The 18,167-nt window shown below is 44.6% G+C and overlaps 1 protein-coding gene across 1 annotated transcript; it reads left to right on the top strand.

Moving 5' to 3' along the window:
* The first annotated feature begins 4,142 nt into the window (after positions 1-4,142).
* On the top strand, positions 4,143-18,003 carry LOC111981811 (high-affinity choline transporter 1). The gene is made up of 9 exons (XM_024013260.2): positions 4,143-4,831; positions 12,798-12,981; positions 13,112-13,225; positions 13,388-13,543; positions 13,979-14,127; positions 14,491-14,634; positions 14,911-15,064; positions 15,194-15,411; positions 15,536-18,003. The coding sequence occupies exons 2-9, from the start codon at positions 12,798-12,800 to the stop codon at positions 16,100-16,102; spliced, it is 1,686 nt and encodes a 561-aa protein (XP_023869028.1). The 5' UTR covers positions 4,143-4,831; the 3' UTR covers positions 16,103-18,003.
* Positions 18,004-18,167: the final 164 nt, after the last annotated feature.

Here is an 18,167-nt window from a genome sequence, read left to right as displayed (position 1 = left end):
GGGGTACTTTTGGTCGGAACAGCAGGGGCATCCTTGGCCTTATTGTCCTCAGATCCATGATGTGACCTGGGACAACCCCCTCTGAGGGCCAAATCGCAAGAGTCCTTACCCTCACACGGCTTCTATAGAAAACTGTAAATGTAAGGGTGACTGCCAGAAAGAGGCAGCAGACCACTAGCAAAGCTGTCAACACACTGGCCATCCAATGATAGGGGTCTGTCTGTCGCACTGATGCACCAGTGGGATCCGAGGCTGAGACGGTGTTGACAGAAGTGGGATATGGAGTACTGGGGGAAAGAGTGGGACTAGAGGCTATAGTTGTGGCAGTAGTTGGGGCTGGAGAAACAGTCACGTCTGAAGCTCACAGGGCCTACCTTGCTGATGGGGAACTCTGGGAAAATCGCCTGGCTGAACGCAGGGCTACTCTGTCTGGCCTCTGAACTAATTTCCTCCCACATACGCCAGACCCGACCCACAGGGCACTGTCCCTCGACACCATCACCCCCCCACCTGGCATAGGGTGAAGTTGTATCAAGACACAATAGTGGATCCAGGTGCCAGGGACAGCACGGCAAGGTGGTGGCTGCCAGAGTCATTGAAGAAGCGGGACAGCTTGTCTAGGAGAAGCTCCACCCTGTGGCGCTGGCTGAGGATGGAGTGAAGACTCCGGTGAGCCGTGAGGCTAAAGCTGTGGCAGGGCTCCGCATGGCTGCGGTGGAGGTCCAAGGTGAGGGGGAGCCAGGCCCTGATTGTCCCGAGCAGCCAGCAGCAGCTGCAGAGGGGCAAACTGCAGGTCCACTTCCAGAGGAACACCGTGCAGCTCAAGTCCATCCCAGACCACCCAGGACCCCAGAGTCACAGGAGGGCCATCTTTGAACGTCAGCTCCAGGGAGAGGGACTCTGCTTCTCCATCCTCTGGATCCAGAAAGGTCCTTGATGGTATTGTGTAGTGGAAAGGGAAGCCGACTGTGGCTTCCAGAAGTGGGATGGACTGCAACACTTTGGGAGGGAGATTGGAGGGCCCTGGAATAACATCAGTACGTATTTAGAAAGACCATTACATCATGCCAAAGTTCATACAGAGAGGAAGTTATGCATGAGAAATGTGATGTGAAAGTTAGTAGTAAACTAACCTGAGGAGGCAGCTGAAGGAGACATGGGCTGGGAAGATGCTCTAAGTACTCCAGTTGGAGCAAGGCCCAAAGAAACCTTGCGTCTCAACTGGACCTGATGAGAAGCTTGAAGTTGCGTCATACTCTCCAGCCTGGTGCTGAGAATGGTTTGATTCTCTGGACATACTAACAGTTGATACCGTCTCCGTTTTGGTGGCTGTGTGAAATGTAGGCCTCTTCAGTGATTGTGTGAAACATTCTGGGGTGAGTAGGGATGGTTTGAGAGGCATGGACAACAAATCGTCTCTCGTGCCAGATGGTGGTGATTGCAAAACACCCTCACAAGCAACAGGATGTTAGAGGGTAACTTGAGGCCTGTGTTAGTTCTAGGTTTGGGGTCCCAGTGTGTGTCTCCAGGATGGCTGTGGGGCATGACATCATCAAACTAGTAGAAGGCTCCAGAGCAGGTATGTGTGAAAGCTCCAGTCTGACTGACTCTGGCACCTGCGTTGGTGGTGGGAGAACTGCATTTGGAGTGGCTGTATGACGCAGAGGTTGCAGGCCCCTCCTGATCCTAGAAAGCAACCCCTTGCAGAGAACCCTCCACCCTAGTATGGGGACTCCCAACATGATGGTCAGCAGACCTGAGGCAGTGCTATGCTCCAAAATCAGGACTAAGTCTGATAACTGCTCCCCCACAACCGACTGGTCACAAGAGCTCGGCAGCCTGCCCTCTTCCCACGGTCCCTTTCCCCGAGTAGCGCGGGCAGTCAGGGGATCCTGCTTACACACCCTGGTTTTCTCTCTTTGCAGTGCAGTGGGGCCCCTGAGCGAGAGGAGGTGTACGGAGCCAGGAGCCATTCGCAGATAGTCAGCCATTCTGCTGGTCAGCTGTACACGTTGGTCTGCGTCCAAGCTGCCAGGGTCCACCTGAAGCATTAGATCAGCCCAGATGACAGTCTCCCCCACAGGGCAGATGAGACTGGCCCTGTCAAACACACCACCAACCAGGATTAGTGTCAAAATAATTATTCAATTCAGTCAGTTTATGAAGTAAATTTAAATACCTAAATTGAACAGATCAAATTTATTTAAAGCTGGAATCCTTAAATGCAACATCCATAAAAAAAATTAAAAAAATGTATAAATTAATTATATATACCTATTGAATCTTGAAGAATATAACTTATAAATACCTTATGAGCTTAGTTCAACTGTCGTACCCCATCAGAACCCAAAAATGTTTTACTCAAATGTTTGTAAACAATATAAATGTAAACAAAGTCTGTATAGCCTTAAAATATGGTTTAAACTCTCATTTTGATATAATGGATGGTCACTCCTTGCATCTATAGCTCTATGAATTTGAGAGTGGTTACATTTCTCCAGGCCCATCTCTCAGCTTTTTACCGAAAACAGTTCAATTTAATCAATCGATACATGCAATGCACATGATGAATATAAAATGATCAATGTCCTCTTTATGTGTGTAGAGAATATGCTCCCCTCTCCCGCTGTTCCATTAAGGACATGTGGATGAAAGTAGGTAATGGATACACAGTAGCCTGCGACGGACACTTTAAGGGGGTACTGCCAAGCCAAATAGCTTGCCAGTCTTCTCAGTGAACTCCAACCACCTTGGCATTGCATCATCATTGGCCAAAGAGACCTGAAGGAGTGGATGAACTTTCATTCAGTAACCCTTTTCCTCCATGAGTTACTTAATTATTCTGCCAGGCCTATATGGCCATATTCCATTGTAGTTGTGTAGTCCATAACTCCCCAGCCAAATGAGTAAACAGTGTTCCCCACTTATGTGTTTGAAATAAGCATTTGCTACCAAGCTATTGAAATATCAGCCTCTAGTTGACATTATTAATGGCCTTGGATTTACATGGCAACTTTCAGTACAGTCAGCTCACCTGATAGTGCTGTAAAGTTCTCTGTATGGCTGGCAGGGGGAGTGGAAAGTAGAAAGCTGTCCCAGCTTGGACTGTGCGGTTTGGGAGGCCCTGCTGCCGTCCCACTGGAGGACAAGAGTGCGGTTTCACCAAGCCATGGGACTTCGACACACATCCCAGCAGCATCAAGAGACAGAGGAGAGGGGAGAAAAGTTCAAAAAGCATGGACTCTACTTCCTCTGTACCTTCGTATCCAATAAGGAACGACACCCGTTGCACCAGGTATCTGTTTTGGAGGGTGAATACACCGTATCATGTCTCTTGGTCACCCCTCTCCCATTTCCCCCAGTCATCCAAACCGACAAATAAACACTTATTCCAATTGAAGTTGTGCGAGGATCCTCAGGCTTATGAATACATCTGGTTCAGAAGAAAACAGTAATCAAGGTCCAGGAGAGCAGTGGAATGTTCCTAGCAGGAAGCACCAGTTGAACATGATCCTTCAAGCCGTCCTCCGCGTTGGTGTCATACCATGTCATTATGTGTCCAATTACTAGGCTGCCTGGTTACTAGGAAACCAGAAATGCTACCAGGCAGGGACCCTCCAAAGGCTTTTATGACACATTCAAGGCTGGCTGAACACATTGCTTTCTATAGTTTTATATGTTCAGGGTTCCACTTTACTATCATATAGAAAATAATATAAAAATTGCATTACATTATAACTGTAACTCAAGTTATGTAGTCTACATATATGAAATGCACCTGTCAGCTCATTTATGTAGACAAAACCCTGTAGCAACATGCACAAGATACAGCCACATCAAAAAGCAGCCCCATCCACCGCTGTTCTTCAGCCATGTCGTATTTCATCCCCCTATTACAGTTGTGATGGATACAGTGGGGGATGTTGACAAACCCAGGGGGTGACATCAACGAGAGACTTTCGAGAAAAAAAACTATCACTGGGTTTCTCAATGCCGCTAGGCTTTAGTTGCSCTGTCYMTTATTCAGCTCTCCACTGTSMWRKMMTSYRSKYMCKSWWSMGKRMSYRSAKKMYWKSACAGTGGAGAGCTGAATAAKRGACAGSGCAACTAAAGCCTAGCGGCATTGAGAAACCCAGTGATAGTTTTTTTTCTCGAAAGTCTCTCGTTGATGTCACCCCCTGGGTTTGTCAACATCCCCCACTGGTCAGTTGTTGCTCAAAGTCTCTCAACATTTCCCTTTTGCCTTTTTCTTTACTTATGGAGTTGAGTAACAGAGTGTTACTTAGCTTAGATTTTAATTGACCCAGTTTCCCTGCAGTGAAAGAATGCTTGGCTTGAGTTGCAAGCTGACCCTTGACAAAGTGACCACCTGGTCCCGCTGGGTTTGGGTTTATGCTGTGGGGTCACACCTGAACTAACTTGTATTGGGGGCCACCATGTCTCAGCAGGGTGTCTGTTCAGATAGCTACCTGGATATGGGCCAGGCAGTTTAATGATTAACATGAGGAAATTGGCGCACTGGAATCCCAGACCATAATGATTCCTTATAAAGGGATGTAACTGACGATGACAGAATACAGCTCAGTGTAGTAGTGCAATGCTAAAATAAATCATAAATTCCACTAATATATTTTTCACAGTGTGGTCAACACATAGTTTTACTACAACTGTTTTTGCATTTTAGTCCACATGAGTGTACTGTAATGATCAATTATTAACTTGTTATATTGACTACACTAATAAACTCTTAGGACTAGAGGGAGGAGTTAGAAGATATTCTCAAAGTACATTTAGGTTTTTCCTCAGAGGATCAAGGAAATTGCACATCGAGGTAAGTTTAAACAGTTCTTAGCATCTTATATTTGTTTTGTCATATTAATCGTACTTGGGAGTACACTTTGGTATGTCTCAATGCTGAAACATCAATCAAATAAGTATCTACTGAACTTGAAGAGAAATACTACAAAGTATATAAAACCAATTAAATATGTGATACAGTATCTATTGAATATTGGAACATTAAAATAGGACTAAATGTATTTTAAAATGTTATACTGTACTTGCATAATTGACTGACATTTAGAAATATAATAACATTTGAAGGGTGTACTGTACTGTCTGGTCTGTTTTATGAAAATATTGCGAAGACATATTACAGAATTGTACAAGATCTGTTTATTTACATAACAAAATGATTGTCTCAGTTTCCATATATGAAACCACAATGAATTTGAATGCAGAATGATATAACAACTTTTGTGTGTAGTAATTATAGTGTAATGCTACATTTATGACAAGTCAGAAACTCGGGAACCTCTGAGTTAAAATTAACGTAAGTTGTTTGCGTAGAGCTTCCTATTGGTTGATTTTGATACTTTCCAAGTGGGAAACTTGGGTATCATCTTTCTACAAATAGGTTTCCAAGTTTGACATTTCCGAGTTTCCTAGTTCTGACTCAATCAGCCTGACTAACCGATGTCTGTATGTAGCCTCGCTACTTTTATAGCCTCGTTACTGTATATAGCCTGTCTTTTTACTGTTGTTTTATTTCTTTACTTACCTATTGCTCACCTAATACCTTTTTTTGCACTATTGGTTAAAGCCTGTAAGTAAGCATTTCACTGTAAGGTCTACTACACCTGTTGTATTCGGCGCACGTGACAAATAAACTTGGATTTTATTTGACATGCAGCATAACTATTTTGTAATTATACAGTAAATACATTACCATTTTCTTATGTACAAAACCATCCACCTTTAGTATGTGGTTCCAGTGTAATGCCTTTGTAAAGAGATTTTTTGGGGTATGGGATGCGTGTGTGTGAGTGAGTTCAGCATGTTAATGAAACCGACTGACTGACTGAATGCATATCTGCTCTCTCTTTACTGGTTGCCTTGGTGACTTCTTGGGCTAAGGTGAAGATGAAGATCTATGGCAACATCTCTGACCACAAATCTCTCCTAACTTTACCCTTATTTGGGTTTCACGTTCATTTCTCCCATATATTCCATGTGGTGAAGACTCCTGTGGAGTGGACTCCTTTCTGTTGTTCTAAATGCTGGTGTTATGCAAATTAGGTTGGAGTTCACACTAACAGTACATTTATACTGGGCATTACTTTGAGAAATCAAACAACCAGGAATAAGTTATTTCCAATTTTTCCTGTTATTTTACCAGGTAATTTGACTGAGAACACATTCTCATTTACAGCAACAACCTGGGGAATAGTTACAGAGAGGAGGGGGGATGAATGAGCCAATTGTAAACTTGGGATTATTAGGTGACCGTGATGGTTTGAGGGCCAGATTGGGAATTTAGCCAGGACACCAGGGTTAACACCCCTACGATAAGTGCCATGGGATCTTTAATGACCTCAGAGAGTCAGGACACCCATTTAACATCCCATCCGAAAGACTGCACCCTACACAGGGAAGTGTCCCCAATCATTGCCCTGGGGCATTGGGATATTTTTTAGACCAGAGGAAAGAGTGCCTCCTACTGGCCCCCCAACACCACTTCCAGCAGCATCTGCTCTCCCATCCAGGGACTGACCAGGACCAAACCTGCTTAGCTTCAGAAGCAAGCCAGCAGTGGTATGCAGGGTGGTATGCTGCTGGCCGCAATGGGAGGAAAAGACACAAGGAGACATTGTCAGAGGTTGTCCACTATATGCGACAAATTGCAGAAGTCATTATTTTTCAAAGGAAGGAAACACCTTCTGTTAACCCTCTTATTATGTTGCGGATCAACTTGACCCCTAAAATACTAGTTAACCTCTCTTTTTCTCCATGAAATTAAATACCTTGTCCTCGTTTAGCGTCATGAACCTAACTCAAAATGTGGACACACTGATGTGTTGTAGAATGTCTAGATTTTGTGTACAAACATGATGTTGTTTGTTATTTTGACCCAGAGGCTTTCATGTGTATAGATATTTGCACAGGTCCAAAATAAACAAATGTGTGATGTATTTTGTTTTGACTGGTTGTGGTTGCACTTTTATAATTATGTTTGGGTGAAAAGGAGCATTCCCAAGCTTCTCAGCGTGAGAGCAGCCGATCTCTGACAGACACCCCAAAATGAGCTCCAACAGAAAATGCTTGTTTGTGAGAAAGAAAATATGTTTAATGTTAGTAAAACGTTTACTGGAGACAGGAGATCAAGTAGAGACATAGGACGAGGTGGATTATTATATAATAAGGCGGTTTATTCATATGCAAAGATATCTTAGTAAATCGTGCAGCACGGCTCCTTCTGTCTGACTCGTATGGAATCGTCGGAGAAGAGACCTCTAGAACAGTTCATACAGATTATATAGGCAACAAGCAAAGTAGGTTGATCTGGTAGTCTGGCCTTCCGATTGGTCGATCTGGGTCGTGGGTAGTCCTGTTCGGCCTGATGTCGACATTCCATTGGCTTTTCACACAGTTCTTTGTCCTAGTCACATCCAAAGGCATCCTGCATGTGCGTTTGTTTTCACAGGCCCTATTCATGGGGGAGGGTTGAGTGTGTGGGTCTGTTTTTTAAATTTTTTTATTTCACCTTTATTTAACCAGGTAGGCTAGTTGAGAACAAGTTCTCATTTGCAACTGCGACCTGGCCAAGATAAAGCATAGCAGTGTGAACAGACAACACAGAGTTACACATGGAGTAAACAATAAACAAGTCAATAACATGGTAGAAAAAAAAGAGAATCTATATACAATGTGTGCAAAAGGCATGAGGTAGGCAATAAATCGAATAATTACAATTTAGCAGATTAACACTGGAGTGATAAATCATCAGATGATCATGTGCAAGAAGAGATACTGGTGTGCAAAAGAGCAGAAAAGTAAATAATAAAAGCAGTAAGGGGAGTGAGTTAGGTAAATTGGGTGGGTAGTTTACAGATGGACTATGTACAGCTGCAGCGATCGTTTTAGCTGCTCGATAGCAGATTTTTAAAGTTGTTGAGGGAGATAAAAGTCTCCAACTTCAGAGATTTTTGCAATTCGTTCCAGTCGCAGGCAGCAGAGAACTGGAGGAAAGCGTCCAAATGAGGTTTTGGCTTGTAGGGATGATCAGTGAGAATACACTGCTGGAGCGCGTGCTGCGGGTGGGTGTAAGATCGTGACCAGTGAACTGAGATAAGGCGGCACTTTACCTAGCATAGCCTGTAGATGACCTGGAGCCAGTGGGTCTGACGACGAACATGTAGCGAGGCCAGCCGACTAGGGCATACAGGTCGCAGTGGTGGTCGTATAAGGTGCTTTAGTAACAAAACGAATGGCACTGTGATAAATGCATCCAGTTTGCTGAGTAGAGTATTGGAGAGCTATTTTGTAGATGACATGCCGAAGTCGAGGATCGGTAGGATAGTCAGTTTTACTAGGGTAAGTTTGGCGGCGTGAGTGAGGAGGCTTTGTTGCGGAATAGAAAGCCGATTCTTGATTTGATTTGGATTGGAGATGTTTGATATGAGTCTGGAAGGGAGTTTGCAGTCTAGCAGACACCTAGGTTATTATAGATGTCCACATTCTAGGTCGGAAACGTCCAGGGTGTGATGCTAGTCGGGCGTGCGGGTGCAGGCAGCGAACGGTTGAAAAGCATGATTTGGTTTTACTAGCGTTAAGAGCAGTTGGAGGCCACGGAAGGAGTGTTGTATGGCATTGAGCTCGTTTGGAGTTAGATAGCACAGTGTCCAAGGAAGGGCTGGAAGTATATAGAATGGTGTCGTCTGCGTAGAGGTGATCAGGGAATCGCCCGCAGCAAGAGCAACATCATTGATGTATACAGAGAAAAGAGTCGGCCCGAGAATTGAACCCTGTGGTACCCCATAGAGACTGCCAAGAGGACCGGACACATGCCTCCGATTTGACACACTGAACTCTGTCTGCAAAAGTAGTTGGTGAACACGGCAGGCAGTCATTAGAAAAACCGAGGCTACTGAGTCTGCCGATAAGATATTGGTGATTGACAGAGTCGAAAGCTTGGCCAGGTCGATGAAGACGGCTGCACAGTAATGTCTTTTATCAGTGGCGTTATGATATGTTTAGTACCTGAGCGTGCTGAGGTGCACCGGTGACCGGCTCGGAAACGGATTGCACAGGGAGAACGGTACGGTGGGATTCGAGTGGTAGTGATCTGTTTGTTGACTTGGCGTTTCGAAGACATTAGATAGACAGGCAGGATGATATAGGTCTGTAACAGTTTGGTCCAGGGTGTCTCCCCCTTTGAAGAGGGATGACCGCGGCAGCTTTCCAATCCTTGGGGATTTCAGATGATACGAAGAGAGGTTGAACAGGCTGGAATAGGGGGTGCGACAATGGCCGCGGACAGTTCAGAAATAGGGGGTCCAATGTCAAGCCCAGCTGATTTGTATGGGTCAGGTTTTCCAGCTCTTTCAGAACATCTGCTATTGGATTTGGGTAAAGGAGAAGCTGGGGAGGCTTGGGGAGGTAGCAGCGGGGGGGCGGGCTGTTGGCCAAAGGTTGGAGTCGCCAGAGGAAGGCATGGCCAGCATTGAGAAATGCTTTGTGAAGTCTTCGATTTCACACAGATTTATCGGTGGTGACCGTGTTACCTAGCTCAGTGCAGTGGGCAGCTGGGAGAGTGCTCTTGCTCCATGGACTTTACAGTATCCCAGAACTTTTGGAGTTAGAGCTACAGGATGCAATTTCTGCTTGAAAAAGCTGGCTTTGCTTTCCTGACTGACTGTCGGTATTGGTTCCTGACTTCCTGAACAGTTGCATATGCGGGGGCTCTCGATGCTATTGCAGTTCGCCACAGGATGTTTTTGTGCTGGTCGAGGGCAGTCAGGTCTGGAGTGAACCAGACCTGTGGTTACTTAATAGGGTACAAAGTGTGGGGGTATATTGGGGAATGGGTACATGTTGTACCAAGTATAGCTTATGTTGAGAAGTGGTTTTAAAACAAGTTACCAGTATCTTATACAATTTCTTACATTAACAAATAGTACTTAAATATAGAGTTCTTTAAATTCTTGCATTTCTTCTTTCTGAAAGGTCTGACAAGACAAAATAAAGTTTTGGTTGTTTTTACGTGATTCTTTGACTGTCTTGAGTGTGTTTAAACTATACGGGTCAATCTGACTCATACCACAATGGCCGTACATTGTTTTCAGCAAAGCACTAGGGTTAAATGAGTGATGCAAACCAATTCTGGTGAACAGAAAGAGGCAAAAAGTTAGGCTGAACTTTATGAAAATCACAGAAGAAAACCACTGTGCGATTAACCAATCGGGAGAGGGAAGGTCTCGCTAGCTTGAACACCGGGCTAGATTGGCTATTGATAAATTCACGACCTGTGTGAATGTTGTTTGATACCACAAGCTACATTTCTTTGGAAATAGCAAACTAAAGTGATCCGTCACTTACCGGGCATGTCCACTAGCAAGAGATGCCTCCGACAAAGTTACGGAGCCCATTCATTTTCAGTGTAAGGAAGTAAGTTAGCAAGGCAAGAGAAGCTCGCTGAACAGACCCTGAACAGGGCAGGACTTAAGTTGGGGAAAGCTTGATATATGTAAATTATTGCCAATATTGCACAACCAATTAAAGCTTAAAATAGCTTCCAGCCCCTACTGGATTGGCAGTACCTATCATGTTGTTGGCTTGCTAGCACCCACATGGCAAGCTTCTCAGGGCGAAGCTCGCGTGGCTAGGTGAAGCATTGCTTGCTGGTGGATATTGGCCATTTATAGTAGACAGCCTCTGAGCGATTTAACAGTTTGCATCAAGAGGCAACCAAAGTTTTGCTAAACATTATGCAAATTATAATTAGATGTACATAAAAAGTAAGAATTAGTTGAACTTTTGATGGACAAAATGGACAAAACTACACTGCTCAAAAAAATAAAGGGAACACTTAAACAACACAATTTAACTCCAAGTCAATCACACTTCTGTGAAATCAAACTGTCCACTTAGGAAGCAACACTGATTGACAGTAAATTTCACATGCTGTTGTGCAAATGGAATAGACAAAAGGTGGAAATTATAGGCAATTAGCAAGACACCCCCAATAAAGGAGTGATTCTGCAGGTGGTGACCACAGACCACTTCTCAGTTCCTATGCTTCCTGGCTGATGTTTTGGTCACTTTTGAATGCCGGTCCTCCACCTATGGACATGAGACGGATTCTAACAACCCACACAAGTGGCTCAAGTATGCAGCTCATCCAGGATGGCACATCAATGCGAGCTTGCCAAGAAGTTTGCTGTGTCTGTCAGCGTAGTGTCCAGAGCATGGAGGCGCTACCAGGAGACAGCCAATACATCAGAGACGTGGAGGAGGCCGTAGGAGGGCAACAACCCAGCAGCAGGACCGCTACCTCGCCTTTGAGCAGGAGGAGCACTCCAAGCCTGCAAAATGACCTCCAGCAGGCCACAAATGTGCATGTGCAGCATATGGTCTCACAAGGCTCTGAGGATCTCATCTCGGTACCTGATGGCAGTCAGGCTATCTCTGTCGAGCACATGAGCTGTGCGGCCCACAAAGAAATGCACCCCACACCATGACACCACCGCCAACCGGTCATGCTGAATTGCAGCAGCAGAACGTTCTCACGGCGTCTCCAGACTCTGTCACGTCTGTCACATGGCTCAGTGCTCAGTGTGAACCTGCTTTCATCTGTGAAGAGCACAGGGCCAGTGGCGAATTTGCCAACTTGGTGTTCTCTGCAAATCCAACGTCCTGCATGACAGGATCGTTACATCCGAACATCACACCTGCGGACAGGTACAGGATGGCAACAACAACTCCCGACTACACCAGGAACGCACAATCCCTCCATCAGTGCTCAGACTGTCCGCAATAGACTGAGAGAGGCTGGACTGAGGGCTTGTAGCCCTGTTGTAAGGCAGGTCTTCACCAGACATCACCGGCAACAACGTCGCCTATTGGCACAAACCCACCGTCGCTGGACCAGACAGGACTGGCAAAAAGTGCTCTTCACTGACGAGTCGCGGTTTTGTCTCACCAGGGGTGATGGTCGGATTCACGTTTATCGTCGAAGGTATGAGCGTTACACCAAGGCCTGTTCTCGGGAAAGGGATCGATTTGGAGGTGGAGGGTCCGTCATGGTCTGGACTGAGCTTGTTGTCATTGCAGGCAATCTCAGCGCTGTGCATTACAGGGAAGACATCCTCCTTCCTCATGTGGTACCCTTCCTGCAGGTCCATCCTGACATGACCCTCCAGCATGACAATGCCACCAGCCATACTGCTCGTTCTGTGCGTGATTCCCTGCAAGACAAGAATGTCAGTGTTCTGCCATGGCCAGCGAAGAGCCCGGATCTCAATCCCATTGAGCATGTCTGGGACCTGTTGGATTGGAGGGTGAGGGCTAGGGCCATTCCTCCCAGAAATGTCCAGGAACTTGCAGGTGCCTTGGTGGAAGAGTGGGGTAACATCTCACAGCAAGAACTGGCAAATCTGGTGCAATCCATGAGGAGGAGATGCACCGCAGTACTTATTGCAGCTGGTAGCCACACCAGATACCCGATTGTTACTTCTGATTTTGACCCCCCCTTTGTTCAGGAACACATTATTAAATTTCTGTTAGTCACATGTCTGTGGAACTTGTTCAGTTTATGTCTCAGTTGTTGAATCTTGTTATGTTCACACAAATACTTACGCATGTTAAGTTCGCTAAAAAATAAATACAGTTGACAGTGAGAGGACGTTTCCTTTTTTGCGTTTACGTTTTCGTCCATCTCTGTGTGACATTGGCCTAAGTCTCGATGGTCTGTCGTCAATATTCATGTATCTTATAGAAATTCCCTCTCCTCCCTGAAGATGGCGCTTAACTGGCCCGGCCTGCTGTCGATCGGGGTGTTCTACCTTATCGTCCTCGCGACAGGCGTCTGGGCGTCCAGGAAGTCCAAACACGAGGAGAGGAAGTGCACTGGAAACCTTAGTGAGGTTGCCATGGTTGGAGGGCGGAACCTCAACATCTGGGTCAGCATCTTCACTACCACAGGTGTGCAGTCAACCTAACTAACGTGTAACATAAGATCACCCAGATTTGAAAGTCATTGAGTCTCTTTCAAAGTACTTTAGTGTTTTTCAATGCTTAGTGGTTGTTCTGTGTTACCACCCACTCTCTACAGCTACATGGGTGGGAGGAGGTTTCATCTTAGGCAATGCTGAGGTGGTCTACGACCCTAAAAGGGGCCTGGCTTGGGCCATCGGACCAATAGGCTTCACCCTTAGCCTGGTTGTAGGTATGTATGGTTATGTTATCATAATAATTGGGCTGTGGAGGCTGCTGAGTGGAGGACGGCTCATAATAATGACTGGAATGGAGCGAATGGAATGGCATCAAACACATGGCAACCATGCGGTGTAAGGTAAGTAATTCACAGTAAATGGATTTGTGACTGCAGGTGCGTTGTTCTTTGTGAAACCGGTCCGAGAGAAGAATTACGTCACAATAATGGATCCGTTCCAGGAGAAGTATGGAAACACGTTAACTGCTATTCTCTTTGTCCCATCACTCCTTGCTGACATCTTCTGGATAGCCTGTGTGCTCGCTGCATTGGGTAAGTCAGTTGTTCTGTCAGCAAAATAGCCTTCACAGCACCTTTTAGCACGTGCCATGACTAGAGCCACGTTTACCTGGTTATGTCACGTGGAAAAACTGTCTCTAGCTTAGATTTCTCTGAATGATTCTTTGATGTAATTTATTGAAGAATAAGCATTTGTTTTCCACCACCACATTATCTGGAAGCATGAGAATGAGTCTAAACTCTTACATTATTAGTTGGTGATGTTGGCCAACTTCCTGATGCATGAATGAGTGCCTGAACCTGCATGGCATGTCTGTAAGTTATACATTGGGTGAATGGTTGAGGCCTTCTAGCGACATCATGACACTAGATCTCAGGGATGTTGTTGGCTATAGGCTACACACAGAAGCTTGCAAGCTACTACGCTAGCTAGAATGTGTGAACAATCTGTACAATGCTTTGCTCTAGGGGGAACGGTGAGTGTGATCATGGATATCCCATCACCCTTGGCTGTGGCCCTGTCTGCTGCCGTGGCAATTCTCTACACATTGCTGGGAGGGCTGTACTCGGTGGCCTACACTGATGTCATCCAGCTCATCTTCATGTTCCTCAGCCTGGTGATAAAACTTTGTCCTGCACTCTTAGAAAAAATGGTTTCAAAAGGGTTCTTTGTCTGTCCCCATAGGAGAACCCTTCATTTAACCCAAAAGGGTTCTACCTGGAACCAAAAAGTGTTCTTCAAAGGTTTCTCCTATGGGGACAGCCCGAAGAACCCTTATTGGTTCTAGGGTCAACGTGTTATAGTGAGTGAGGCACGTGTGGTCTACTGTATATATACACGCTAAGATTCACTTTATTTACGTGTCAGAGTTTCTGTATGGGAATTGCTTCAACTTTTTTTTTCTCTTCCCTTTCAATGGTTTTGTGGTTTATTTTTTTTTCCTTTCAGTGATTTTGTGGTTTTGTTTTTTTCCTTCCAGTGGTTCTGTGTGCCCTTCATACTGATGAGCCCCGCCTCAACAGACATTACAGTCACAGCGGTGACAAAACTGTATCAGGAGCCATGGACCGGCAGGCTGAAGTTGGCAGATGCAGGGCGCTGGCTGGATGACCTGCTACTGGTGGTAATGTCAACTTAAAGTCACATTTCACTCCAATTTCACAGTTTGTCAGAGGTGTTCAGACCTCAAACATGGTCTAATATCTAGTTGATTCCACATCACAGACCATCTGTTGTATAGATCTATATCTAAATGTCTCAATCCCAAACAAAGACCCTATTATTTTCATTGTATTGTGTTACCTTTCTATTTTCTGTGCTGGTTGTTTTCTCATTTAGGTCCTGTCACTTTTTTGATTTCAACATTTTTACGGTCCATTTCAATGTCTCGCTCTCTCAGACTCTAGGTGGAATCTGTTACCAGTCCTTCTACCAGAGAGTCCTGGCCACAGCCACTGTGGCTCAGGCTCAGTTCACCTGCTATGCTGCCTCTGTCTTCTGCTTCATCCTCGCCATACCACCTCTTCTCATTGGTGCTGTGGCAGCATCCACAGGTACAGCAGTGTGTTCATCAAAATGGAGGAGTAGGCTTCATGGGAGGAGCCGACTCTGTCCCAATAATGTCAATCACTGGGAGTTCTGTAAATCTCATATGCTTGCTTTTTTCTCTCTCCCTCACTTAGATTGGAACCAGACCAGTTTTGGTCTACCTACTCCCTACGAGCAGGGCAAGGCGGGTATGATTCTGCCCATCTCCCTGCACCACCTGTGTCCACATTACGTCTCTCTTGCTGGAATCGGCGCCATTGCTGCTGCCGTGATGTCATCGATTGACTCTGCCCTGCTGTCTTCTGCGTCCCTTTTTGCCCGAAACATCTACAAAAACATTTTCAGCAAAAGGGTGAGAAAGTTTGAGAATCTACTTACAAACATCTTTGTTTATTCTATGTAACTATTTATTTGTAAATGTTTCCCACAAATTTACTGAATAGGGCACTGCGATTGATTTTTGTTCTTCATTTTAGGCCTCTGAGAAACAGATTCTACTGGTTGTAAAGGTGTCCATCCTACTGTTTGGTTTGATGGGGGCGGGCTTGGCAATGACGACCTCCTCTGTGTATGTCTTCTGGATTCTCAGTGGAGATGTGATGTACACGGTGGTGTGTGCACAGTTGATCTGCGTCCTCTTTCTGCCTGGGAAGGTCAATGGGTATGGTGCCTTGGCAGGCCTTGTGGTAGGGCTACTGCTGCGGTTCCTAGTAGGAGAGCCCCTGCTTGGTGTGCCTGGACTCATGCCCCTTCCCTGGGACAGCCTACACGAGGACGGGCGTCTGCTGCATGTCTTCCCGTTCCGCACCGGCATCATGTTGGTCTCTCTGGCCACCATCCTGATTGTGTCACGTTTCGCAGCCTGCCTTTTCCTTAAAGGGCTACTGCCTGACAACTGGGATGTATATGAACTTGGTCAAAAAAGGAGGATTTTGATTAAGGATATGGTAGCTAAGGATCTGACTGAGAAGATTGGACTGAACACAAGGCAGATGGACCCATCTCCTCATGCTAGCACAGAAGATATGAGATCTTTACAATGACCTGGGGTCCCATCATGTAGATAGTTACATACAACGGCCAAAGGCCAGGAACAGGCAGGACTCAAACACCACAGCACAGTCAAAACTCTTAATCTTATGGGAAGGTGGGATAGTAGCGTCCCACCTGGCCAACATCCGGTGAAATTGCAGAGTGCGAAATTCAAAAATACCAAATATTTAACATTCTTGAAAATATATGTGTTATACATCAAAATAAAGCTTAACTTCTTGTTAATCCAGCCACTGTGTCAGATTTCTTTACGGCGAAAGCAAACCATGCGATTATCTGAGGACAGCGCCCCGCATACAAACGCATGAAAATCATATTTCAACCAGGCAGGTGTGCCACAAAAGTCAGAAATAGCGATATAATTAATGCCTTACCTTTGAAGATCTTCTTCTGTTGGCACTCCAAAATGTCCCAGAAACATCACAAATGGTCCTTTTGTTCGATAATGTCCTTCTTTATGTCCCAAAAATGTCAATTTATTTGCCGCATTTGATTCAGAAATACACCAGTTTCAACTCGCCCAACATGCCTACAAAGTATCTAATAAGTTACCTGTAAACTTGGTCCAAACATTTCAAACAACGTTCCTAATCCAACCTCAGGTACCCTAAAACGTAAATAATCAATAAAATTTAAGACAGAATAAACTGTTTCTAATACCGGATAAAAACAACATAAAGCGTTCTCCAGTTTACGCGCACCAAAACAGTAGTCCACCTGGAGTGACACTTACATTGAATAGGACTACTTCTTAATTTCTCAAAAGAAAAAGATCGAACAATTTATAAAGACTGTTGACATCTATGGAAGCCATAGGAACTGCAGCCAGGTTCCTAATAATAAGGGTATAATATAATAAGGGTATCACAGGGTACCCAGGGTATCACATAGAAAACAACTGGAAAATCCTATGACCTCAATTTTTTCCCCCCTGGATGGTTTGTCCTTGGGGTTTCGCCTGCCATATCAGTTCTGTTATACTCACAGACATTATTTTAACAGTTATAGAAACTTTAGAGTGTTTTCTATCCAAATCGAACAATTATATGCATATCCTAGCTTCTGGGCCTGAGTAACAGGCAGTTTACTTTGGGCACGCTTTTCATCCGGAGGTGAAAATACTGCCCCCTACCCAAGAGAGGTTAATAAATAATGTAATAATAATTCAATAAACCATGTTACTTTTTCAAAGAAATGAAGCTTGTGGAAAGTACTGTTTCCTTGTTCTTGTTACTTGTATGTCATCTTCATGTTTATGGTACATTTGTATGAATATCCTTCAAAGTCTGTTTGTTTAGAAATAAATAAAAATACAAGCTAAATAACGAGTGATCATGCATGAATGACACCACCCTAGTTAGGTGGAAAAACAAGGTAAAACGGTGAACTGTCACTTTAAGAGTTTGTCTCCCAGACACATATTAACCCAGTTCTGGACTAAGTAGCATTTTCAATTGAGATTATTTGTGTGCACATTCTGGATCCTGAGTGTCTATAATATCATATACACAGTGGTGTTAGCCCAGTTAGCTATCCTATTTCTGTCTGACAGGTCAATGAATATGGAGTGTGTTTGGGCTTTGGGATAGGGCTTTTCCTCTGTGGCCTGTTTGATCTGCCCACACACACATACCTGTTCCTTGCTCTTTCCCTTACTTCTCTCCTCAGCCACAATCCTTCTTGTGTCACGTTTGGCAGGCCACCTTTTCCTTACTGGCTACTGCCCCATAGATGGGATGTGTTAATTAGGTCTGTCAGAAGGGGATCTTTAACGGCTGTGGCTGCTAAGGATCAGACTGAGAAGAAAGGACTGAATACTGTCAAAGAAAATCTAAGGCCTTTCTTCTGCCTGTATCTCATTTACAGTTGAATTAATTTGGTATTAATGAACTGATCATATTAGTTGTCAATTAATCAATCCATTATTTATTTAAATGGTATTCCATTCAATACACATGTTTATGTTTTTGTTAGTTACTTCCACCTCATAAAAAAAAGAAACAGCTTCATGAATGAATTAAAGTAAGTTACTTCATGATCAAAACACGTGCAGCG

Source organism: Salvelinus sp. IW2-2015, linkage group LG3 (assembly GCF_002910315.2).
Source record: "Salvelinus sp. IW2-2015 linkage group LG3, ASM291031v2, whole genome shotgun sequence".
In the NCBI taxonomy this organism is placed as follows: Eukaryota; Metazoa; Chordata; class Actinopteri; order Salmoniformes; family Salmonidae; genus Salvelinus; species Salvelinus sp. IW2-2015.
The sequence above is the reverse complement of the archived record's forward strand: the minus strand, read 5'-3'. Positions and strand labels throughout refer to the sequence as shown.